The sequence below is a fragment of the Lissotriton vulgaris genome, chromosome 2_1 (genome assembly GCF_964263255.1).
Source record: "Lissotriton vulgaris chromosome 2_1, aLisVul1.2, whole genome shotgun sequence".
Taxonomy (NCBI): Eukaryota; Metazoa; Chordata; class Amphibia; order Caudata; family Salamandridae; genus Lissotriton; species Lissotriton vulgaris.
In genome coordinates this window covers 1,704,389,770-1,704,415,813 of record NC_141687.1, presented here as the reverse complement: position 1 = coordinate 1,704,415,813, position 26,044 = coordinate 1,704,389,770, and the positions used below count along the sequence as shown (strand labels likewise).

The 26,044-nt window shown below is 44.2% G+C and overlaps 1 protein-coding gene across 1 annotated transcript in view; it reads left to right on the top strand.

Moving 5' to 3' along the window:
- The first annotated feature begins 224 nt into the window (after positions 1 to 224).
- Positions 225 to 26,044, top strand: part of MAN1C1 (mannosidase alpha class 1C member 1) — a 274,960-nt gene continuing 249,140 nt past the window's right edge. Inside the window, exons 1-2 of the mRNA XM_086957684.1 lie at positions 225 to 398; positions 1,254 to 1,996. Coding sequence (XP_086813810.1) covers positions 1,430 to 1,996 — 567 coding nt within the window. The 5' untranslated portion in view covers positions 225 to 398; positions 1,254 to 1,429. The remainder of the gene's footprint in view (positions 399 to 1,253; positions 1,997 to 26,044) is intronic.

Sequence of the window (26,044 nt, the reverse complement as noted above, 5' to 3'; positions counted from 1 at the left end):
CAACACTAGTAGCACAAATACTGACTGGATAACAGAACATAATCCCACGACACTGAAAAGACAATGATTCACACTGGAACACAAATTAGGAATAAATTGCATTAAAATGACCAGCCAGCCACAAAATAACCTCTGCAGGCCAATAAGCAGCTGCTGTCAGTGACCTATCACAGGGACGTTTACATCTCGCTCTCTGGGACCGCTTTACAACCCCAATTTTTCCTGGATGGGAAACGGCATCAGCAGTAAAATGTGCGGTGTCTTTTTCTGCTGTGCTGTTTCCATGGGAGAGATCAGAGCCGTTTGTAGCAGGCACCGAGAGAGGGGCTGAGCAGCCTGGCATGCCATGCAACATCTGCTAGCCGCACCAGCAGATGAGGGATTTATTCCAGAGCACGGTACGTGTTTTATCATTCAATGTGTTTAGGACTCCTTTAGATTTTTTTTTATTGAAATGCAGCGGATTTTCGACTTTTGCCGTCATCTGCGTGAGCACGCACTCCAAAGCACCGAAAGGCAGAAGCCGATGTAATCTCTTTAATAAATAATGCTGTTGGTTTTTTTTTATGCAACGCAGCATCTGTAGATATTATTTAACAAATTCCCCATGACATGCACGCACCCGAGGGACATATTTTTTTCTACTTGTGATGCAGCGCCGACTGACCATAATTCTTAATGATGTGCGTAATTACAATTCCAAATGTTTTTTTTCTCCATCATTCGCATCACGAAGGAGCGTGTTTTGAAGGCGCGTATTAGACAGATGACTTGCTGCTTCGTTTGCTGCTGGAATTCGTAGCATCCTTCAGCGTGAGCTACCGTTTTTTCTTTTCTTTTTGCAAATGCTTTGGAGTTTAGTGCAGGCGGTGTGTAGCTCATCTGCTTGGCGGCAGTTGTTTTTTTAATAATTTTTTTTTCATGTGGATTGTCAATGTTGTCCCAGCCCCACCTCCTCTGGGTGGTGCGGTCCAGCCCAATGCTCTTAGTGGCTTGTGTGCAGGGATGTGGAAAGTTATATGATGCTCTTTGGCGACAGACACAAGCTCGCACAGACCACAGACAATACCCGCGCTGTCTAATACCGACAGACAAAATGATGCTGAACTAAATGCGACTGAGTGCATATTATTTCATAATATAGGCAGTAAGGTTTGGAGCCATTCGCCTAGAAGCTAAATATGTACTTCCAAATATAAATATAGTTAAAATATGAATCTTTATTAATGTTTCTCTTGTTTACTGTCTTACAGCACTACGTAGATGCCTCGTCACCAATCACATCTTTAATAAACATCAAGCTTTGAAAAACTGCAGCCGAAGAAAAGAAGCCGAGAACCTGTTTGGCCACGGAACCAGTTTCAGAAATGTAAAATGTGCACAAAAGAAAAAAGGTCTTCTGGATTCATCGGCTAAGTGCACTTAAAACATGCACTTAAGGAAGTTTTATGGAATGTCGTCACCTGGTTTCGGCTTGCGACTTTCTCAGAAATTTTTATTCTTGTTATTTTTATCAGGCTTAATTACTCTTTGTTTTGGGGCACTTTTTCTTCTGCCAGACTCTTCCAGGTTTAAAAGAATTTTTCTAGCCAGGCCGCAGACCCAGAATGTGTTTCGAGATCTCAGCTACCCAGCGAAGAAGTTGAATAAAAAAAAGCCTGAGGATGCGGACAAAAAATTTGACTTGACCAGTGTTAACATGAACAGTGGAAGGGTTAAAAGCAAACTGAGGACAAGCCCAGACTTTGATGCAGAAAATGAAAAGGTAGGCTTTGCACCTTACAAAAAAGATGAGGATGTTTCAGGAGAACCTAGGGACCAGTCGGATCCCGCCCAAAGCACTTTCCAGAAAGAGAGTACATCTTTTGACAAAAGAAAACTTCAATTTAAATTTGATTTTAAGAAATTCCAAAACAACCTTCGCTATCCACCACTGGGGAAAGGAGAAAAAGTAGAGGACCCAGAGACAAGAGAAAAAAGAATGAAGATCAAAGAGGTAAAATAAAAATGTTGAATTATTTGAATTTTTACTTGCATGCTAGAAACCATGATGTAAATATTTTCAAGCAGTGGAGATGCATAAGTTTAGTTGAGCAACTTTGCGTGAAAATTTGGTGGGGGAGGTTTTGTCCAAAAAGTTTCTTCGACTCACGGTCGGACCCTGAGTTCAAGCTTGACTTCTTCAGTGAGTTCTGGCTTTCTAGCCAACGGTGCTTTGCATGCCAGGATGTATTTTTTACATTTGTGTTATTTTCTTTGTATTCCTATAGCACATTGTGGACTGTCACTAATGTAGTTCCAGTGTTCTCTAACCCTCAAAGGCATGGAGGATCATGCACATTTAGTTGAGAACAGTGTAGGATGGTTAAACCTAAATGTAAGTAGGCATGTTGTTTTGAGAGTACTGACCGGCGTGAGGCAGAGATGTGCTCCAATCTGGTGCAATGAGCAGAGAGCACTGCTCACTTGATACCAGTAGATCATACCTACATCACAAGGAGTCTGATTTCTTTTCTTTGTTTTTTTTTTTGCTGTGAAACCCAGGTGTAAAGGAGGGGAGACCATTGATAACTATCCATAGTCATCAATCTAATAAGCTTTGAGTCAGACGGTTGAGTGACTAAATATGAGGTGTAAGTGCTCCAGTAGAGCCAGATGGGACTCTGGCTCTACTGGAAATAGATCACATGTCTTAAGTGTATGTGAAAGCCAGAGGCGGGATTATAAATACAGAAGTAAACAAAAAGGCGGTGGCCGGAATGCTTGAACTAATTTCAGCCACTGGTAATTAATTACTTGGGGTGCATCCAGCCCATTGTGTTTTCTGTCCACCGTGCCACCTCAGATTTGACCCAGCCATATTTAAATCAGTCTTGGTCCAATAGAAGCAGTCCTTCTCCAACAGGAATAGTTTAGTCCGACCTACCGATCCTGCTTCTGTCTGAACCTGAACACAAGGAATTGAAGACCGATTCCCCCCTAGTTGGACTCTTCAGTAGAGGCTTTTCATTGTGGTTGAGATATGGCATGGGTTGGCAGTTCAGGCTGGACTGCTCCTACTGGAGCAGGGTCGACTGATTTGCATGTGGATGGGCGCAAACTGAGGTGGCATGTGTGCAAAATAACGATTGAATGATTTGCGGTCTGAGTAATTACTAGTGGCTGAGAGTAATTCCAGCATTCCACCCATCACTTTTTTGTATCCTTCAGGATTATAAGTACAATACCCTGTCCCACTCTGTCTCCACTGTGGTGCATGCTCAGCTATGTGTGTGTGCGGGGCACAGGAAGCAGACCGGGACAGTACACTGCACCAACAGCGAATGCCCTGGTCCCACTGCAACTGCGAACCATTGCCTGCGCTTGGAACAGCATATTAACGAAAGACAGACTAGCTGTTTAGCTTACACTGTGCAGGCAGTAGCCATCCCACTTTTCAAAGAGGGAAGAGATCTGCTGAAGGTAGGCCCAGTGAGCGACTGCACCCAGATGCAGGGCAATGGCTGATGGAGTCTCCGAAAGCCCATTTAAACACCTTCCAATGGAAGCTGTCAGGGAAATGTGGTGCACACTGACTACGTGCCACATCTTTGCGGCACACTGTTAGTGTGCCTCCTGACCAGTGGTGGCAAGCACGGATCAAGGGTGGGGGTCTGGGGGCAGGGGGGTTTGGAGGAGGAGGGCAAATGTAAAAAATAAACAAAAAAGCCACTACCTTCTTGCCACATCCCGCGTCTCTTCTCTGTCTCTCTTCCCTGGGACTCCGCCCAAACAGCAACCAGGCAGCACACCCAGGCTCCTCTGACCAATCACAACACTACAATGCAGCATTGTGATTGGTCTGCGCGCCGTGGTTTGGAACTCAGCCAGGGAATGGGGGCCTGGGTATGTTCTCCATGTAGGCTGTAATGCAGCCAGCGCGGAGAACATGCAAAGTGTGTATGAATGTTTGGCCGCTTCTCAAAAGACAGGGAGGTCTCCTTTTAGATCCAATCTGGGACAAGGAGTACTAAAAAGAAGAAATATGAGGAAGTCCCTAACTTGCCATAGAATTAGTAAAAAGGGCGTCTACTAAATAGTAGAGAAGGTACTCACAGCCCTTATGTACAGACCATAACCACATGTATAATAAATCACAGAAATGGATACAATGAGATAAAAAACAATGTCAAATAATGTATAGAAAAATTGTACAATTTATTCAATGAAAAATACATTCATAAAACAATTTTTTTTACAAAGGCATTTTCCTAAAACAATTTTTAGTGCCATTGAGAACAGTTAAAAATGTGTCAATCTACATGAAGAACGTTTAAAAAGAGTTGTTACAAAGTTGTCGACGCAGCGTTTCGGTTTTGTGATAGGACCTTCATCAGGACAAGGTTCTTGCAATATCTGTATTGTGTGGATGGTTCCAAATTACCACCACATGGGTCGATCATAAACCCAACATCTTCCTTTGAATTGGGACACTATAAGTTTCATGAATAGTGTACAAATCTTCTTAATTCGGAGTGTTCTTTGAGTCAAGAGAGCCACCAATTTTGTATGAATGATTAAAAATTATCCCACTAATATGGGAAACAGGCTAAAAGATACAGCGCATGGCTGGGTGCATTGATATTTGTGCCGTTCGTCAATCGCTTTAATTAATTAGCGTGACCTCCTTAAAGTTCTTCACGAGCTTAATTTGTGATTTGTTGTGTTCTTTTCACGTTACGTCTGCCTCCCTGCTCCTCTTGGGTCTCTTCTTCTTTTTGGTGTATAATGTTTGGCCGGCCAGAGAGGGCAGGCCAAACATTCATGCGCTCTTGAAGTGGGGATACCACTCCTCGCCTGCCCAGACCTTCTCTGAGAGTAAAGCAGCCACGCCCGCCTGACCACCTGACTGCAATGCAGCTGGAAACAATACAATTATAATAACAAGTTATCATTTTATTTTTCCTTTCCTCACGCTGCTTAAAAGCAGTGGGGCGACGTTCCACCGCCTTAGAGGAGGAGCAGCCACTGCTCCGGACTGCTTCTTTGCCCTTGAACCGGTCCACTGTAAAACAGAGCAGGTTCAAATTCTTCCTACATTTGCATGGAGCCACAACCCCAAGTAAAAGAGGGCACCCCCCCCCCCCTTTAGACTAATCCTGTGCACATTAGCACCTGTGTAATTTGTGTTACAGAAAAAGTCGCACAAGGATTCGCGGACCGTTCTTTAATAACAAAAGTGCCTTGGGGGTTAAAAAATTGGGCACGGACACGATCTATAATACGACCACAGATGTTCAATTCTTTGCAAAATGTCAGATGGTCATGAAGTTTCTTTTTTGAACAGGAAGCACAGTTTGTTTTTTGTCCTCACAGATTAGATTGAGCCTCCAGCTCCTAACTTCTTGTACTCTGATATTTTGATTTCAGGGTGTCTCTTTGAATGGGTACGACATGATCTAGAATGGAAAATGCTGCTGGCTAAAAAAGCGGTTTACCTTACTGGATGTAGTATGGGTAGGAATAGGGTCTTAGTATGAGGCCAAGCATTGGGATTTTTCTGGAAATTTATTAATGCCCTATTCTTTCAATAACAAAAGGATAGCGGGTAACCATGTCTATTAAAATTATGTTGGTTATTGTTGGATATATTGATAGGGGAGGCCATAGAAGTTATGATCGAACTAGGTATCACCTTCATAGGAGTGAAAGTTAACCTCAATCTATAGATGCACCTGTCTTGGGGATAACCTTTGATCCCATCAAATGGGGTTCAGGTTGCCCCCTTGCTTTAAACCGCCAGTCTGCCATTCACTAATTTGCTGTCCCTAATGCTGGTGTTAGTTTGAAGCTGCACCAAGGAGAGTATATATATATATATACTGTAATAAGGTGCATTGTCTAGTCACATTTTTTTTCTTTTTTTTTACTTTTCCTCATACTTGGGGCCGATAACATCAAATTATGTGGCAGGGTTAACTAAATTATGTGGCACAAAAAAGCAAATTATGCTGAAAGAGAACGCACTTTTTTTTGATAATGTTACTTCATTATTTTGTCATTTTTACACATGCAAATACTGTCTGGGCTAATATCTTACCTTATAAGTCCGTTTAACAACCAAATGCAGAACAAAGAAACTTAAAGATGACAAGTTACCCTTGGCTAACAGCCTTCCACTCCACGGGAACCCACATCGCCACATTTTTGGTAACTTTTGACAAATTTGAACTAGAAACATTTTTTTGTTAAAATCTGCAGATTATGAAGTGAGTGATGACCGAATATGCTGCAAATACGACAGATTCATAAGTATTAGTTCCAGTGGCCCTGCTTATAGTTCACCATATGAAGATCCTTGCAAATATTAGAAATATGTTTGTTAAATATTAAAGGCAATTCATTTTATATATATTTTAAATGTAGAGAAAAATAAGCAATAACACATAACTTAATTTTGAATTGCATCCTTAATTTCTTAGAGTATACTTAATGCAAATGAAATGTAAATTAAAAAAAATTCCGACCTAAAGTAAAAAATATACTTGTTTATTATGTATTATTAATCATTATTAAAAGTGATGTAATCAATTAAATAAAAGCAATTTAATTTTATTGTAATAAACATTAATTTTACACAGATTTTTAAATTTAAAAAAGGTTTCTCTAAAATTTATTTTTGCACTTTTAAAAGGGAAAAAGGAACGTACAATGAGAAAACAAAAAACATGGCATTCTGTTATTTACCTTTGGTATCCACATGTTTCTTTTACAAAAATATCACAGTAAAGTAGCGACTGCAAAATCGTATCCTGTATGTCATGAGCTACATCAATTTAGCTTGGGCTATAGTTCCATCCACCTCCTAACATCTGTATCTGTAACTGTTGGTCTAGTATTTACAATCAATTTTGTAACATGCAATTTAATAGAATGAGACTTTACCCAGTATCATTTACATAAAACTTCCCATACTGTTTGTCGTTTGGATTAACCAACCACAAAGTTTTGCAGAGGTTGGCAGAAGTCTGTCGCATACCAGGAGGCTGCAGCTGAATGTATAGTTCAGTTTTCATTACAGTATAATAGGTCTTTGTCATGCATCCGTTGTTGGTGAGTGGCTCTGCACCCATTTCATAGCCTAAATTCAAAAAAGTTATTAAAATACTGTATAATTAAATAACAAATATGCATTATTTTCTTTTTGTTACATTAACTTATATTTATGTATATTTGCAACTATTCAAATTTATTTTATTTAATGTGACATTTCCTATAGAGTTTAATCTTGAGTCCCTACATCCATTACTTTATATGCAGTACTGGTGTTTGCCCATGTGTGGTGCTAGACGTACTGCTGTTCTGAGCTGGAGTAATACACCTCTGTTTGGCCCTTTTTGGTGTAGTAACTTTAGAAGTGCAGTTTGTGACTAGCAGTGGGCTTACTCTTTTTGGGTGGGTGCATGTCCCTCACTAACCCTCTGTAAACCTTTCCCTACTGCTCCCTAAACCTTTTCAATATATTAGCAAATATTTCCCATTTGATCCTTCTCCTATTTAGTACTGAGTAGTAAACTTTCATATGTGAGGATCTCCCTACAAGAGACATGGTGGAGGTGGAGTTTGTGAACTCAGTTTTGATAATAGAATCTTGAAGTTCTTTAGTAGTACTATTGGAGTAAAAGTAAACGTACTAAAAATGCAGTTTGTGACTAAACCCCTATTGTGTCCAGTTCAGAACTTTCGCATGATCACTTAAAGCATTTTCAGTAGTCTTACTTTGCTTCCATTTAACTAATTAAACTAACACTCCTGAAAACAATGGTTTGCAGATGAAAAATTCAGGATTGTGTAGGGTGTCCATAATGAGCTGAAGTGTTGTGGTCACCCTATTCATATGCGAGGGTCTGGTTCTGATCAAAGGATGTATTTGATGTAGTGTTGGGTGGTATAGTTTAACGTCTGACTCTGACATATTGCACACACCCACCTGTGCCTGGACACAACCTGGCTGTTTATTATGCACCTGCGCTTCTCAATCTGCTTTGGTGTTTGTGACGCACTGCACATCCCTGCTTATTTTGTCTAATATCACCTCACGGTTCCACTTTATAATCTGTGGTCAATACTTGCTTTCAGGTGGATGTAATTTGCGGTTCCTGTGAGACACTCATGCAAACACTATTCAGAATGTGGCATTGTGCATTCAAGGCATTATGTTGACATTCTGCTTTGAGCCTATCCCTACGTGGATATAACAACATTTCGCAATTCTCTAAGGTGAAATTTGTATGCGGCTAAGCCTATTTATTTATTTCTTATTAGCATTTTCATTGCATAAAGTAAAATATTGTGAATAAGGGATTAGCAAGGACACAATCTGCATGCTCAACTAAGTTTTAAAATTGTGTGTCATTGTCAATAAGCCTATATTGTGGGCTTTGCCGATAATACACAAGGAAGACAAGGCACAGATCATGACAGAAATAAATGAACATTAGTCTTAGTTGAGTGTGAATAACAACTAGTTCCCGCATAGAAAATAGACATCAATTTAAAATACATGCTGTAATAGAGTATCATAAACATTTTTCGTAAAGAGCTGTTCATTCCATAAAAATGAGCAGCAACACATTGGCAGACTTTTTCCTATGGCGACCATACCATTAAAATAGTCTTGCTACAAGTTCTTGTTCCCTCTTCTCAGAAAAGTGGGATCTGCCTTCTTAAATACATTTGCTGAGTACTACAAAATGTGAAATGGCATTAGCAGCAAGCCCTCATGATCCAGGGTGAAGTAGTTTTCCATTTACATGTCCCAAACACTAGTGACAGATATCTCAGCCTTATTAGTAAGTATTCGTTTTTAAAAAATATATATATATTAACTTTTTCTTAGAATTGTCAAATTATTTACCAATCCACTTATGCCAAGCCTGTGCTTTACCAGCCTTAGTGACAAATGGCAAGTATAACACTATTGAAATTTCGTCAAAATATACATTTCCTTGGAGGCGCGCCCACCCATCTGATCCCCAATTTCTCTCGCCTTGAGATGTCAGCACTCTCCTATTTTAGCTCACACGTTCCCATGTTTTTGTGAACGGCCTCTATGTAGCACTGGACATGGCCTTCTCAACAATCCTATTCATCCATTCCTTTCACGGATGATGCCAGTGTCCGCGGGTCTTGTAACTTCTATTGCTTTGCGATGTCTCTTTTCGCAATCATGAATAGGGATTAGTTGTATTTTGTTAATACCAGGTTATCCAGTATTCATAGGAGTGTCTGTTCAGGCTTTTTAACCCCTTCACTGCGGCGGCCATTCCGCCGCAGTGCTAAGGGGGCGGGGCGGAAATGCGGCGGGCGCATGCTGGTGACGGAACTACTCCGTCACCAGCGTCAGTTGCGCTGTGCTTATGATGGAGCGGTTCCGTCATGGCCCCGCCCGCTCAATAGAACGCTCAGCGCAGGCGCGGAATTCATGCCAGGCAGGAGCGTCAGGCGGGCCATGACGGAACCGCTCTGTCATCAGCGCAGCGCCACCGCATCTGATGACGGAGCGGTTCCGTCATCAGCAGGGGAGGGGTTTAACTGGATCCCAGACACGTTAAGTGAAATTCCTCGAATTTAGGGTGGTCCAAAATTTCAAAAGCAGAATTGGCAAAGCCAGTTTATCAACGCCATGCAACAGCTATTGGTTTTACCAATATGTTTTAGCCATTTCGTTCACCAGCGTGACTGCTGCTCATCATGGCTAAATGTTAGTGGGGAAAAGGAGAGTGGCATGGAGGGGGTGTCGTAAAGTGGAGTAGAGTGGAGTGCTATGGAGTAGCGTGGAGCGGTTTAGAGTCGAGTGGCGTGCAGTATCGTGGAGTGGTGTGGAGTATTGTGGCATGGAGCGAGTAGAGCGTCGTAGAGTGGCCTACAGTGAAGTGGCGTAAAGTACAGTAGTGCAGAGTAAATTGGCTTGGAGTGCAGTGGCGTACAAAGCATTGGTTTTGAGTAAAGTAGTGTATAGTGCAGTGATGTAGAGTGGCTAGAGTGCAGTAGCTTAGAGTAGTGGTGGAGAGTAGATTGCAGTAGCTTAGAATGCAGTGGCATAGAGTGGATTTTTCAAAGTTTATAGAAGTGGCGTAGGGTGGAGTGGTTCTGAGTGGAGAATGGTAGAGTACAGAGGGGTGAATTAGAGCGGCTTAGAATACAGTGGCGTAGAGTAGATTAGTGTAGAGTGTAGAGGCATAGAGTGCAGTAGAGTGGCATAGAGTTGAGGGGCGCAGGGTAGAGTGGAGTGCAGTGGGGTAGAGTACAGTGGCATAGACTGGTATTGAGTGGTGCAGTGCAGAGAGATACAGAGAGCAGTGGCGTGGAGTACAGTGGTACAGAGTAGAAATTAGTGGCATAGAGTGAAGTGACGTAGAGCGCAATGGTGTAGAGTAGCATATTGTAGCATAGAGTGGAGTGGTGCAGCAGGGTGGAGTGGTGCGGCATAGGGTGGAGTGGTGCGGCGCAGGGTGGAGTGGTGCAGTGCAGGGTGGAGTGGTGCAGCGCAGGGTGGAGTGGCGGCGCAGGGTGTTGCATGGAGTTGTAAGCGTGCAGTGGCGAAGAGGGTTCTAGAGTAGAATGCCACGGTAAAGAGTAGACTGGGGTAGAGTGCATTGGTTTTGAGTAAAGTGGTGCAGAGTGCATTGGCATAGAGTGGTGCAGAGTATAGTGGAGTGGCACAGAGTGGAGTGGCGCTGAGTGCAGTGGAGTAGAGTTAATTGTTTCAGAGTAGAGTTAAGTGATACACAGTAGAGTCAAGTGCAGAGCAGATTATAGTGGCATAGAGTGGATTGGCATAGAGTGCACTGGCAAAGAGCAGAGTAGGGTGTGTTGGCGTAGAGTGCAGTGGCAAAGAATGCAGTGGTGCATATTGGAGCAGCATGGGGTTGAATGCAGTGGAATAGGGTATAGTGGTTTAGCGTAGAGTGGCATGATGTGGTAGCACACATTGAATGACCATTGAATTTGCACACACATACAGTTCTACCAATAAAAGTATACAGCACACAAACAATGTGTTGAAATGTCATCATCCAGGGTGTTGATCGGTTTTGATTGTATTAAAATATTTTTTTAGCCGGAGAAATTGGAACAAAATCACCTCCGACCAACTCCTCACATCACTCAACCAAAACCCTCCCACCCTCTCATCGGACCGAAACCAAGCAGCCACCAATCTCAAGCAATGGATCACCCACAGTGCTGACGAATTAGCACCCCTGAAAAAGCATCAGATCAATTCAGCCAGCAAAAAGGCTCCCTGGTTCAACGATGACCTTAAAAAATCCAAGAAGCTATGCCGCACCCTGGAGAAATCATGGAGAAAAAGCCCAACCACCGACAACATGGCCACCCTCAAGGCAGCCACCCGCAAAAACCACCAACTGATTCGATCCACTAAGAAATCAGCTTTCAAGGATCGTCTCGACAACAACACTCACAACAGCAAGGAACTCTTCACCAACCCCACCGCTGCATCTAACGACATCACTCCCTCCCAAGACCTTTGCGATGCACTTTCCTCCTTCTTCTACAACAAAATTGCCGACATCCACAACAGCTTCGAGAATACTCCCAGCGATCAACCCTCACCACCCCCCTCAGATCCTACTCCGCCAACTAACATCCTTAGCGCCTGGAACCCAATCACCACTGAAGACACCATCCGCCTAATGAACTCAATCCACCCCGGCTCGCCAACCGACCCCTGCCCCCACCACATCTTCAACAAAGCGGAATCCATCATCGCACCTCATCTCCGTGATGTCATCAACTGCTCATTCAACTCTGGCACCTTTCCAGAAAGCTGGAAACACGCCGAACTCAGCGCCCTCCTGAAGAAACCCACAGCAGGCCCCTCTGAATTTAAAAACTACCGACCCATATCCCTCCTCCCATTCCCGGCCAAAGTCATTGAGAAAGCCGTCAACAGCCAGCTTACCGCCTTCCTTGAATCCAACAACTCCCTCGATCCATCTCAAGCCGGGTTTCGAGCCAAACACAGCACCGAAACCGCCCTCATTGCAGCGACTGACGACATCCGAACACTACTGGACAACGGAGAAACAGTGGCCCTCATTCTACTCGACCTTTCCGCCGCTTTCGACACAGTCTGCTACAGCACCCTTATACAACGCCTCAGCAACATCGGCATACAAGGGAAAGCCTTGGACTGGATCATCTCTTTCCTCGCTGGGAGAACTCAAAGAGTCCGACTTCCCCCATTCAACTCAGAGGCCACTGCAGTCATCTGTGGCGTACCACAAGGATCTTCACTCAGTCCCACCCTCTTCAATGTTTACATGAGTCCAACCGCCTCCATCGCGCATCAACACAACCTTAACATCATCTCCTACGCCGACGACACCCAGTTAATCCTTTCCCTCACCAAAGACCCCAACACCGCCAAAACCAATCTTCACGAAGACATGAAAGAAGTAGCCGAATGGATGAAGCATAGCCGCCTAAAACTCAACTCAGACAAAACGGAGGTACTCATCCTAGGATCTTCCCCCTCTGCCTGGGACGACTCTTGGTGGCCTTCAGCTCTGGGCTCAGCACCCACACCCACAGACCATGCACGTAACCTTGGCTTCATCCTAGACTCCTCTCTCTCGATGTCCAGACAAGTCAACGCAGTCTCATCCTCCTGCTTCAACGTACTTCACATTCTCAAAAAGATCTTCCGCTGGATCCCCCTCGAGACAAAAAAGACTGTCACCCACGCACTGGTCACGAGTCGGCTGGTTTATGGTAACACACTATACGCCGGTATCACAGCAAAACTACAGAAAAAACTCCAACGCATCCAAAACGCTTCAGCGAGACTCATTTTAGACATCCCTCGCCAAGATCAAATCTCCGGACACCTAAGGGCCCTCCACTGGCTTCCCGTCAACAAAAGAATTACATTCCGCCTTCTCACCCACGCACACAAGGCCCTCTACAATCTAGGACCCGAATGCCTCAACACTCGACTATCCTTCTACAAACCCACCCGCCAACTAAGATCGTCCAATCAAGCCCTCGCCGCAGTCCCGCGCACCGAAAATCCACCATGGGTGGCAGATCCTTCTCCTTCCTTGCTGCCAAGACCTGGAACTCACTCCCCACTCACCTCCGCCTCACTCAAAACCACATCTCCTTCAGAAAAGAACTTAAAACCTGGCTATTCGACAAATAACGAACCCCTTCCCCAAGCGCCTTGAGACCCTATGGGTGAGTAGTGCGCTATATAAATGCTCGAACTTGAACTGTTCTAATTCTGATATATTCTGAAATATCTGCCCAGTTCATTTATAGACATTTAAATTGTTGTGTCCTGGAACAAAATAACAGTGTCCAGCCTTCCTCAAGCACACTTCCATTAGACAGGATGATTGTCACATAAATCCTCCCACTTTGAAGTCGGAGAAAGAAAGTAAACCTGACATTTGACCTCTGTCTTTGCATGCATTGCAAATGTGACATGATAAGAACAAAATGTAAAGGCCTGTTTACAGACATCTAGTACTGGTGGGAGAATTCAGTAAATAGGATTTTGGCAAGAGAATGGACAAACTCAAGGTGGACAGCCTAAAACAAATAGAACCAGCAAATAGAAAGCAAGTAAATGTGAGTCACAAGCCACAATGCCGATGGTTGGCAATGGTTGTAATGCATTCCCAGGGAAATTTTCCGAATGTCCCAAGATGTCTTTAGCAAACCAGGCAGCTGGGCTGTCTGATAGACTTCAACCTAAAAACCGGACCAGGCAAAAGACAGCTGTAGGACTACAGGTGGGCGCTGACCATGGACACAGAAGGAGTAGAATTATTGCACCAACTGACTGAGAAAGAGGGCGAGCCTGACCATGTCTCACAGTCCACAACTCCCACATAGATCTCTTCAGCAACATGTGTGCCATGGTCCGTTCTAAAAAACTAAAGTGGATGTAGAAAAACAGCAAGCATGCCTGTTCCATCAGCTTACTGTGTGTGATATGGCCCTGGTGTCAGCATGGTGGCTATTTAGTATAGTTCTCAACCACGCTTGATGCCCGTCTTTCACCCAGCAGACCCTTCTCTAGCAGGACACATTCTGGAATGTCTGTACTGGACCAGTTGTCACTACGTGCTGCAATCCTTTTATTGATCAAATTGGGTCTTAGGAAGCTGAAATTATTGCTTAAGTTGTGTTGAATGTGTCACAGATTCCTTTTGTGAATGTCTGCTTCCAGAATTAAACCAATCCCATTTCTGAATCTCTAAAGGCACTTGCTGCCCTCTAACTACCCAGAACAAGATTCCTTGCCTATCCTATTTTATAGTTTAATTGGCATTTAGCTAAATATGCAATACCATACCTGCTGAGGTTGTGATCCCACCAGCGGCTTTCATCCAATGCACATCTTTTGTCAGTCCATAAATCCCTTTTGTCTAATGTAGGTCTTTCATTGGGGAAAATAAACAATTGTTAATTACTGAAAGCTATTTATTCTTGCATTATAAAGTAAACTTCTCTAAAGCTACTCTAGGAGACTTTATATCCCTTTGCAGTTCCCACAATTACATTTCTATGTAAAAAATGCCCTCCTGTATTTATAGGGATGAATGCTGTAAAACATATAAAAGGATCTAGATAGCGTCCCTATTTGAAATAACACTACAATGCCTAACAGAGAAAGTGCGAGACTGACCCAATTCTGCCCATCACACCTATGCAAAGAGGGACTAAAGGCTCAAACTAACACACTATATTGATATGCGTATTTCCAAACAAATTCAAGCGCACAACCTCTTTTCTTCTGTTGCTGCTCTGTTTATTGATGCAGTCCTGTTTGCTTTCGCAAACAAAACAGGTGAAGGACCGAATGTGGATCAATGTCACACATTCATCCCAGTCCAAAGATCTGGGCCCAAATCCATCGTATTTTTGCACTCCACACCACCCTGGGTTAGACAATGGCGATATGCAAATCAGCTCTGACCCTGTGCCCCATGGGAACAGTCCAGTCCGAACTACAAAAGCCATGTCCTTCCCAGAACGGAATCAAGCATCCGAGGACCGGACCGGTTTCGAAGTAACACCTCTCATCAGCCCGGCTAGCTTGACTCCAGTGGTGTGGAGTGCCTGGGACCCACGTCTGGGCATCCCCAGCGCACTTATGGCGTGAAGTGCAAAAAAACGATGGATTTGGGCCCAGATCTTCGGACTGGGGTGAATGTGTGACATTGATCCACATTCGGTCCATCACCTGTTTTGTTTGCAAGGTCCTGTTTGCTTTCAGCAGCCCTTGGGATTGTCGTTGATTCTACAACACTACAACAATTCAGCCCTGTTTTAAAAATGTATGTAATTTTTTAACATTTACTAAAATATTACAGGACTGGCTTTAGCATAATAAATAAGACTCTTGGACTATTCAGTGAACATTGCACTTACCCTAAATATTTTAGGACTGGAGTTCGAAAAGTAAATCGTCTATTTCGGCTTCTGAAAAATCCTGCATTTAAACAAGGATGCAATTTAAACAAAGCAATTTAATTAACAGGTATGTTACTGGCTTTAAAAATTGCTGTTTATTTATTTTCTCTGTGCCTCTTCTGTAGTTCTCTGCTGATGAGCATCGTCTTTCAGTGTGCTTGTTTGATGTAAAATCGTAGTGCTCCTGCAAACACTGCCCAGGAAAATTCACCAAAACAGTTGAAATAAGCAAGTTGGAGTCTTAGCCTCTCTAGCACCTGGAGCTAGCAGCGCGCCTGGAGTAGGCACGTACAAGGGGAGACCTAGCTTCTCTCACTCCCGGAGCAAGTAGCTCTTCAGCTGCAGGAACAGGCAGTGCTGCTCACCCGAGGACGCAGGCAGTATGAACAGTGAAGCTACGCGGTCAAAGGGAGCTTGTCAGTCAGAACAGGACGTTCAGGATTGCTCATACATTTGGAGCAGTCAGTGGAGTATGGATCAGGTTTTAGGAGCAGGCAGGAGAGCACGGAGTAGGAGGCGAAGGAGACAGTACAACAAACACTGTGTACAGACAATCGGAAGACAGAGTGTGAAAAGGTTGTCTGCAAGAAGGACAGTGAGTAGAAGCAGGCAGTACTTTAATTGCTGGCGACAGTTAGTAGGGGTGCGCAGTAGCCAATTAGTACTGGTGCTGGGCACGAGCGCGCAGTGTAAGCAGCCAGACGGAGCAGTCTGAATTCAGAGTGTGCAGTCAGAGTGAGTGGAATATCTGGGCTGAACGTGTGAGCAGCTCGTCATTATGTAGTTTGGAGCACTAGGCACAGTATGCGTGAGGAGGCAGGGTGAGCTGGCAGTGAGTTAGGGCAGTAAGGACAGTTAGTAGGGAGTGTGAGTAGTCAGTAGGGCCTGGTAGTGTGCGGAGTAGTAAGCACTCCACAGCAGTAGGCAGAGCGAGAGGTCACTGCAGTGTGAGAAGGCAGTGTGAGCAGTCAGTTGTAGCAGAAAGAGTGAGTGGTCATTAGGAGCTGTCTATTAGGCGCAGGCGGCGTGAACCGTTAGTTGGAGGAGGGGGACTGATCAGGCAGGCTCAATAGTCAACTCGAGCAGACAGTGACTGGTCAGCAGAAGCAGTTGGAGTGAGCAGTCAGTAGGAGCAAACGAGGCGATCAGGCAGAGCAAGCAGTCAAGAGGAGCAGCCAGAATGAAATGCCAGCAGTAACTGGCTGTGTTAACAGTCAGTAGGAGCAGGCAAAGTGAGCAGTTAGTAGGAGCAGGCAGGGTGAACAGTCCGTAGGAGCAGTCAGAGTGCAGTCAGTAGGAGCAGGCAGAGTGACTGGTCAGCAGAAGCAGGCAGAGTGAACAGTTAGTAGGAGCAAATGGGGCGATCAGGCAGAGTTGCGACAGGTAGGAGTGATTTGGGATATCCTCGCTGGTCTTGAGTTAGCTGAGCAGAAAGTCAGTAGCTAATTATTTGAGTTTACCAGAATATAATTTCAGTTTCCACAAATGCTGGATGCTTTAGGTGAAGGCTATTTAACTGAAACTCTCCATTGTAATTATCTTATGAGATCAAGGTGCACGACATGAGGAAGTTTGAGAGAGCAATTCAAACCAGCAGGCAGTTAATCCTAAAGAAATCCACTTGGAGTTTACCGAGTTGAACGCCTCAAACTTTCCTGGCTGCAATATCTTTTATCCTGCTTAATGTCTGCAAATGTATATTCCACAACATCTTCAGTATACATTTTAGGAAGATGGAGTTTGTTTAGGTGGCCTTTGCTTGATATTTCTTCCTTAGGGTTTTCTTCCCTCTGTATTGTGCATACATTCTTCATTTTCACCCAAAATGTCCCTTTTTTTAATTGTTTAGTTGAGGAGATGACTCTTACGAGAGAGTATACGATTGAAAATTAGTACCCTGCAGATGCTTGATATTTTTGTCTCAAACATAACTTAAATACATTGGCAGTAGCAATAGCTCTGGCTAAACACTTACAAGGTCCCAAAGGCGAGACTGATGAGTTCACAGTTCTATGCAGGTTTCATGTGCAGATATGAAGTTTGCAGAATATAGAAAGGGATCCATTCCCACTTTATTATTCTGTGTGTATTTGAGGATTTCTACATAGGAGGTTGTAAGCCAACTTACCTGGAGAGGCGTCTGTGGGGAAGCAAAGTTTTAGAGATGTTTACAGTTGAGGTCAAAGAAAGCACTCTTGATGGATGCATCTGAGATGAACCCGATACTAGTCAACATTTTTATCTTGCTTCAGCTAAAGGTGCTTGGAGATAGCTTATGGGGACTGGACTTTATGCATAGTGATGTATTTTACATGTAGAACAGTTTGAGGTCATCAGGGAATGTTTAGGCTTATGATGATCAGCTACTGTAGGGAGTCTACCCAAAGCTATTCTGATCTCCCTTAAAGCTGGAGTCCTCATTAAAGTTGGAGTTAGTTACTCTTGTGTGCAAATACAAAGTGGGTTCAGTTTTTCAGTTAGTCTATTCTACTATTCCAGTACAAAACCTATGCTAGACTCACACAGACACCTGTATTTGGTGCTCAGCTACCAGCTTGTGCACCAGCATTAGGTAGAGAGTGCCATATCTCTTTAGAAATGATGCTGTCCTGCTCTCTTTCTGTCCCGCAACTAACGCAGTAACTTTGGGCGCAGCACCGCAATCCATGACAGCTTTGTACATTTTGACAATGGTCTATTTGCTACGCCTCTAACCTCGGACTCTGGAGCCTAGATTTTTTATCCATTGATTAACTTTATCTCTCTGTGCCTCATTATAAATAAGTAAAAAGACAACTGTACTGAGGGTCCGATTTACATGTTTTAACCCACATCCCATCTTGATTTCTGTAATCTGGTCTCAACTGCCCAACCATGACCCTCATTGTTGGAAAAAAAACACTATCTGTGTGCGATCCAAGTTCTGAAGGTATTAGCACACTTGTGTGAATTTTTCCTGTGCAAATTCTTCCATGTATTATGGGAAGGAATTTGCATGGGGAAAAGAGGTTGGGAAAAAGAAGCAGCATATACTTGTTATTCCCTATTCTGAACTCATTAACTGAGTGGGGTGGTAAAAAATCACCCCACGTTAAAAAGAGCAGGTCTGGATGCAGTAAAGGATTTCATTTATCCTGGACAGTATTAACCCCACTGTAATTCTGTGGCACTTGTAACAAGAGAAGTGGCGGCATAAGTGATTTCAACCATTTCAATTAAAATAGGCCCGAAACCCTGTGGAGTCCCACTTCCATTAATCTCTCTATCTGCACCAGTGGACGCAGACTGCAGTGCTGGCACAGACGGCTGGAAGTTCTATCTGTCCACTGATGGCGCTGACTGAGGCCCAGGAGACTGATAGGGAAGGAAGTGCTTTATTTGTTATGCTTTTTTCTTGGGTTCTGTGTAGGAAGCTGGCTCTTTATATAGTAGACTGAAAAGAGGTATAATGTGCAGAGAGTCCAGGTATTCCCTTGCAAGTGCAGGAGCATGTTCTATAGCTATCCCAAGGTACTCTTCTAGGGGATAGTGTTATCGAGCAGCCTTAGGCTTATCAGAGAGGAGTGTTAGACATTCAATCATAAGCACGACTAAATAAGGAGATCTACACCAATTTATAAAAATAACGTATCTTTATCACCTTGACTGCTGCCCAGATTTATCACCAGTGCTGACCCCTAATGTTAATGGGTGTGGTCATGACGGAATGGTTCCGTCATGAGCACAGCTCAACCGATGCTCATGATGGAACCATTTTGTCATGAGCATCGAAGGGGTTATATAACTTTAGGTACCCAGATCATCAAAACCAGATAGGTACGTTTTGAGTTATATTTTACAGTTTTTAAAAAGTGGACACAGTGCAATTTCTGAAGCGCTAACATTATCCTATGGACGAAAGACATACACTGCATACAGGTACTTCACAGCGAAATACTGGACCAATCTCCTGGACTTAAGGTAGGTATAGGGCAAGGTCCAAGGCAGCATCAACAGTTCAACTCAGGTGGCTCTGGGGGGGGGGGGTCTGGGAGCAGAGGCGTGTTTCAGTGCCGGATGCCCAATGTTAGTCAATGGAGATTGGTCCAGTTAGAAAGGGGCTGCAGGTTTGGACTGGGAAACCAGTCCGGCTGAACCAACAAGGATGCTCTGGTCTCACTATGCTCGAGGACACCTTTGGTCCACTACCACTCTTTGCAGAGGTGTCTTGAGGCATCAGATTTTCCCCAGCCAAGTCACTTGTGGCAAAGGGGGGCTGCGGAAAGAGGTGTCGAGGAGTCCCTTCCTGGCAAACCCGACTTGCGTTTCTTCACTAGAGGACTGGGGGGACCATGCTGGCACCATTGGCCCACTTCAGCTTGGGCTTGGCGTGACGGGGCAGTGGTGCTTACCAGTGTTGGGTGTACGCAGTCCGGAGTCCTCACAGTTCTTTCTTTGGTACCTGCAGGGAAGCAGCTCCGCTGGTCCATGGGAATTTTTGAGTCTTGGCAGAAGTGCTAGTAGTCCTCCCAGACTTTTGGAGGCACAGCAGCTTACAAGATGAGTCAACTTTGGCGCAATCGTCAGGAACAGTGAACAGGCTGGCAGGGTTGGCATCAAGTCAGTTGCTCCTTCCACAGTTCTTGCTTTTCGCAGCTCTTCAGTTCTTCTTCCTCATTTAAGTTGGGAGGATCTGATTTCCTGGTTCTAGGTATTACCCTAAATACGCCCCCTAAATGACCACTTCCTGTGGGGAGAGGGCATAACCCCATCCAATAGTTCATACGTTTGCCATCACAAAGATGGCAGATGTCTGATTTTCGTTTTCACTTCAGGTAGCCCACTGAAGGTGAACACTCCTATCTGACTAATAATTTTCCTACCTATCTAGGCGCCAAATGGGCCCTAGATAGGGGGGGTGGGGTTCGCCAGCCTCTCATTTGTGGGAAGCCAGAGTCACATACTAAAGGTGATGGGTTCTTTGAAGTTCCCTGTCTTGGGATGCTAATTCGCTGGTCGTCCTGTGGGAGGGGGTGTAAACACCCTCTGCCCAAGCAGGCGTTGTTCCTGACCTCCGAGAGCAAAGGCCCTCATGCCCGGGGGGGGGGGGTAGATACTCATCTGTGGTGGCAGGCTGGCTAGGACCAGTCATTCAGCACTCTAGTTCATAGTAGGTTTTCATGGGGTACCACTAATTTGCCCACTGGGTGCATATATTAACAAATCCATCACTGGAATCAGTGTGGGTTTATTAATACCAGATGTTTGATACCAAACATTTCTAGTCTTCAGCGGAGCCATCATGTAGCTGGGCAACTCTTTTTTGACCAGTGTCTAGCAAATGTACTTAAAATGGTTTCCTTGGTCACTTGTACTGGCAGTAATTGAACTGGCCCGCACAGGGGCACATCTGCTCATGCAGATGTGTCCACAAATGTAACATAATGCACACTGCCTTAGAGGTGTAGGCCCTGCTATAGGGGTGACCTACAAATATTACATTTAGTGTTAGGGGACAAGGTACTCAGACGGGCGTCATCTCGTGTTTTCACTTGTTATAGCCCCTAGTTACGCAGACTACAGTGGCAGTCTGTATGAGTTTGGTACTGGTTGTTTAGGGTGGCACAGATCTGATGCAGCTCTTAGGGGGGCCTCTTTAGTTACTATACCCTAGCTACCACTTACTAGGGACTTACAGAGGTGCTAAAGGCTTGGTAACTTGGGGATCAAATGACCAGTTGTCTTGTTTTGGGAAAAAAGGGCACTGGGGACAATCAAAGTTACATCAAATAGGCAAAAAGTGAGGGGACTACTGCAACAAAAAAGCCTGCTTCCTGCAGTCTGTGCCATGGGGCAGCCTTCCTACTATGGCCCTTAACATCTGCATTTCAAAGAAAATGACCTCTTAAAGATGTATTATCCACTGTTTATTGCCTCAAAGAAACGTACTTGAAAACAAAATCACAAACTAAAATGTTTTTATGTCTGCCTACTAACAGCTTAAGTATCTATCAAAATAGTTGGATTTGGATCAGCCAGTTACTCATGCTTGGATGGCTTTCTTGTCCATCTGAGCCCCTCCTCCCTTTCAATGGTTTTGTTTCCTCTTCTTCTGTTTGTCCTACCCCTGAAGCTCACTTTTTTTTAATCACTTTTCAATGGATAAATGTATACTTTCACTGCTGACACTTGGGGACATGTTTTATTTTTCTTTAAGCACTCATAGGACAGCATTGTTTTCCTTGCTCTCTTCCTTGTTCCCCATTCCCACTTTATTTATGACATATATATATTATTTTTCTGAGAGCCCTGCAGCTGCAAACTGTTACCACACCGCTCAACTTTGTCCATTTACTCCGCCATTGGCCCTACGTCCCCACATGAATAACTTAGCAACTCCATTTTATTTGTAAAGAATTTTTTTAATATTCTTTTTCATTTTTTTTAATGATCTGACAATTGCACACAGCCACCATGCTGCTCAATTGTCTAGATTTGTGTGGCATCCGGTAGAGTGATATAGAGTGAAGATGTAACACAAAGACAATGAACAGACTCAGGCTGCCAGCAGTACGTACCAGAAGGGCTTTAAGTGGTATGAAAAAACTGGTAGGTCTCCCATCGGGGTGTGGCCGGTGGAATTAAGGGCACAGCTTAAAACACTTAAGCTATATCGCAAACTGATAAATAATGTGCCTGATCCCTTGAGGGCTCTCCGAGACACATGGGAAAAAGACCTGGGACCCATAGATGACGAGGAGTTGCAGGAAGCAATTCAGAGCCCAAGAGAAATAGCAGCCTGCTCCAGATTTAGGCTAGTCCAACTTAAGGTACTACATCGCACCTACTCCCCGAGGACCCATCTATGCACATGTGGCAGGACCCCTACAGCGCTTTGTGTGCGGGGATGGCAGGGCGAGGGCACCTTCATGCACATTTTGTGGGAATGTCCAGAGATTGCTAGATACTGGCAAAAAGTCACGGACATTATGTCCAGGATTGTGGGGAGGGTGGTTCCACTAGAAGCGAAATGGTTGCTTCTGATGATAAAAGGTAACTTGGACTGGTCCAGATACGAGGGAATATGGTTGTCCTTGGCCGCAGGAATAGCAAACAGAAACCTCGCCAGGGTGTGGGGACCGCTGCTACCTCCGACGCTGGAGGACTGGAGACGGGACCTTGATTGGTGCCAGCGCGCTGAAGAAACGGTCTACAAAAGCATGGGGTGTGTTAAGTGGGAAAAGATATGGGCACCCTGGCAAAAGTACGGAGGAATGAGCTTGGGGGACTGAACGATATTGGGGGCCTCCACTGCCTTAAATCACCCTGTAAACATACTGTTGATAAAGTACTGTGCCTGCCTTTCTGTGCACTGTTGGAAATGCGTATTGTTATGTATGGTCTATTGAGCTATGTTAATAAATAGATCTATAAAAACAAAATAAATAAAAAACACTACAGCTAAAAAGCTGTAATTAGCATAGTGTGCAGCCCCACTGGTATTTTGCTGCTTCTGTCCATTCATTCAGATATATAGCTCAACAAGTAACATTACACCTACAACAAGCCAGGGCTACTGGCTTTGTCAATGGTTGTAAATTGCATAAGATAAAAAAGCAACAACTATGACTTAGTTGTATATAATATTGAAAAGGCTGCCATTCGTGTGGGCGAGGTTGTGGGTAAGGCTAGAGCTGCTGACTTTCGACTCGCTGAGAAAACAGGTTCGAGCTTCACGTTCGCTCAACATCCTGTGATTCAAAACATGAATATGTGCTTGTGTTATGTAACTGGTGCTCATGTTTGCTTCAAGTTTGCGCTCTATAAAAGTGAAACATTAGTATCTTTGAAGTTGCATCAAAAGCAGTAACGGTTGGTAATATTGCAGAGTTGAGCTTCTTCTTTTTGCCAACCTGAAGGTAAAAATGGAGAGCCCGGGCTAGATCCGTCTGGGCACCTGCTTTTAAGAACTGCCGGTGCTGAGCACTGGCAGGACCCGGCCCACTTAAAGCCCTGCTTACCAGCATTTGTAAACTGTCCTGGTCCCTCCCAAAAGTAATTACTAGCTGTGGGAAGCATTTTCTCCCATATATGAGGAGGGTCCCCCAAACTTCACTTTGAAATGGCCCTCTTCTCATTTTAGCCGATCCTGAATGAGGGCCACATTGTTCTGTGCACATCATACATGTGCTTCTCCTCAAAGCGCTCTGCTCTTTCTAGGAGCTATATAGTCTGCTCTATAGTAAAAACAAAAAAGACGAAACTCGTGTTATAAAAAATAATCGTGTGTAACTGGAGTCATAACGACAACGGGTTAGTGCTTCTACATGTTGTCATCTTTTTCCCTTGCATATATTTGTTTCCTCCATGATCGAGCGCCAATGATGAATGAGAAAGAGCATTTTTGCCCAGCAGGCAGTTCTCTGACAGCGATGCTCGCCTCTGCGGCATGGATAATTTACCACACTCTTCTGGGAGCTGTACAACTGATAGCACTGGCTGGATCGCATTCCCCGGGACATGGTGTGCTCGTGGCAAATTGAAATAAAATATTGAGCAGTACAAATAACCGAACGAGGTGCAGCTAATCTGGTCCGAGCTGCTTTATTGCACATGGTGTCCCAAGACACATTCTGCCTCTCTGGTCCTACAGCACAGGCATGCTGTCCCTTAGTTACAAAGGGAGGGACATAACGAGCACCTTGCTGGTGGGATAGTCTTTCTTCCCTCTCATTCCCAGTTAGCAGGAGCTCATTCCAACTTTCAACGAGCATTGGCAAAGCCTCTTTTTTACAGTGATAAGCTTGTGTTTTGAGCGCAAGGATGTGTTTATGTACTGTGGTGGAAAAGTAGAGTGCTGGGATAAGGCCAAGTAGTGCGAGTGGAGGGTCAAGCAGCTGACTGTTGCTGGTGACGTGATGGTGAGGGACAGTGTGGTGGTAAAAAGTGAAGAGCTTTATTAGGAAGGGGTTGTGTGCTGGTGATGTTATTAATTGGCTGTTGTGGACTGTTAGTGCTGTTGTGGGACAAGCAGTTGCATAAGTAGAGTTGGCGGTGCAGTACCATTCCCAGTGTTGGTGGTACAGTGGTGTAGTGCCATTGTGCAGTTCTCAGGGTGGTGGCGGTGTGGTGCTGAGGGGATTGGTCAAATTTAGGTAATATTGCGATTGCCACATGGACAAGTCAGAAAAGTGATGTTGCATTGCTGTCACTCCTCAAGCTGAACTCACACATAGCTTTCATATTGGACACAACCTCTGTGTAGTAAATACATTTTGGAACATAATTCCGTCCCACCAATCAAAAAGCTTTGATGCCAAATCATGACCAATGAAAAGAGTAATACATAAAAATAAAGTGTGACTGTGAATCAGAGTCGTTTTAAGGTCTATATTGATGCCTTAGCTCTATGTTAGCACCAATGCATTTGTGTATTAGTTGTAGGGGTGGTGTGGTGCTGCGAAAGGTGTTGCGTTGCTGGCTTTTTAGTATTGTGTTTTAGGCTAGTGGTACACGTTGTAGTTGACAGGGGCCTAACTTGCTTACCCTTCTGTTTCCTAACCTTGTGTCCATTTGCTGCTGGTGCAAAGGAGCGAAGGTGAGAATGAAGAATGCTGCCCACAGACCTGTGGATTGTTGAACCAACAGCTTACTCTCACTTAAAGTGACTTTCATGTATAGGTTCGACCACCTTTATAGTCATTGAAACGTATTGTACTGATAATTTGGGCAGTACTCGCTAGAACTTCTCCTTACTCTCTTATAAGGGGAAAAAACGATCTTGGCTCCTTAGAATTTGAAGAGAGGTTGTAAATGTTTGCAGAAATATACTGCTATTGGCACCTGTAAGACGCGCCTTCTGCCATCTGTTGCCTGGTGTACCATCCATGCCGTCCCAATGTTTCCGTCCCGGAACGGAGTCTGAAATGTCCTGTGATGGTATTTTAGCGTGTTTTTTTGGTCCATGTGTGGTGACTCGCCTAGTGCGAGCTATATTGATAGATTGAAGAACTTGGATCCTCAAAGCTCTTCTTAATGGATTTGGTTTGGGTATTAGTGCATGATAATGTTGGGTGTGGAGGGAAAAAGGTTGGAGGGCTTTACCGATTGCTTGCGCATCTCTAAGGTCAGCATTACGCCTTTGCAGGCTGTGATTCCCAAATAGTGAGTGTTGACTTTACTGCGAGTACTTATTGCAGCTGTCCTTGAATTTTCCGTTTCTGCAAACATCACGGTTTGTCTTGAAATGATTTAATAGGGCCTCAGATTGATTTGCTCCCGATTTTACAACGAGACCAGAAGGAGTGCTGGGTGTGTGAAGGGCGGGACAAACTGGCATGCGCAGAGAGGGGCGTGTTGAGCACTTTGCCATAGTCACTACAGTATCTAGCACGCACCTTAGCCTTGCGAGAATGGTAGATGCTCACTCACAGAGCAGATATGGTGGCCGGTTCCATTACACGAGGACGCCCTTCCATGAACATCATTTCATTAAAATCACAGGGATAGTGGAAGAGACATTGCGCATCCTGTGAATTTGAGGACATCACTGAAAGTGACACTGCTTTAAGCTATG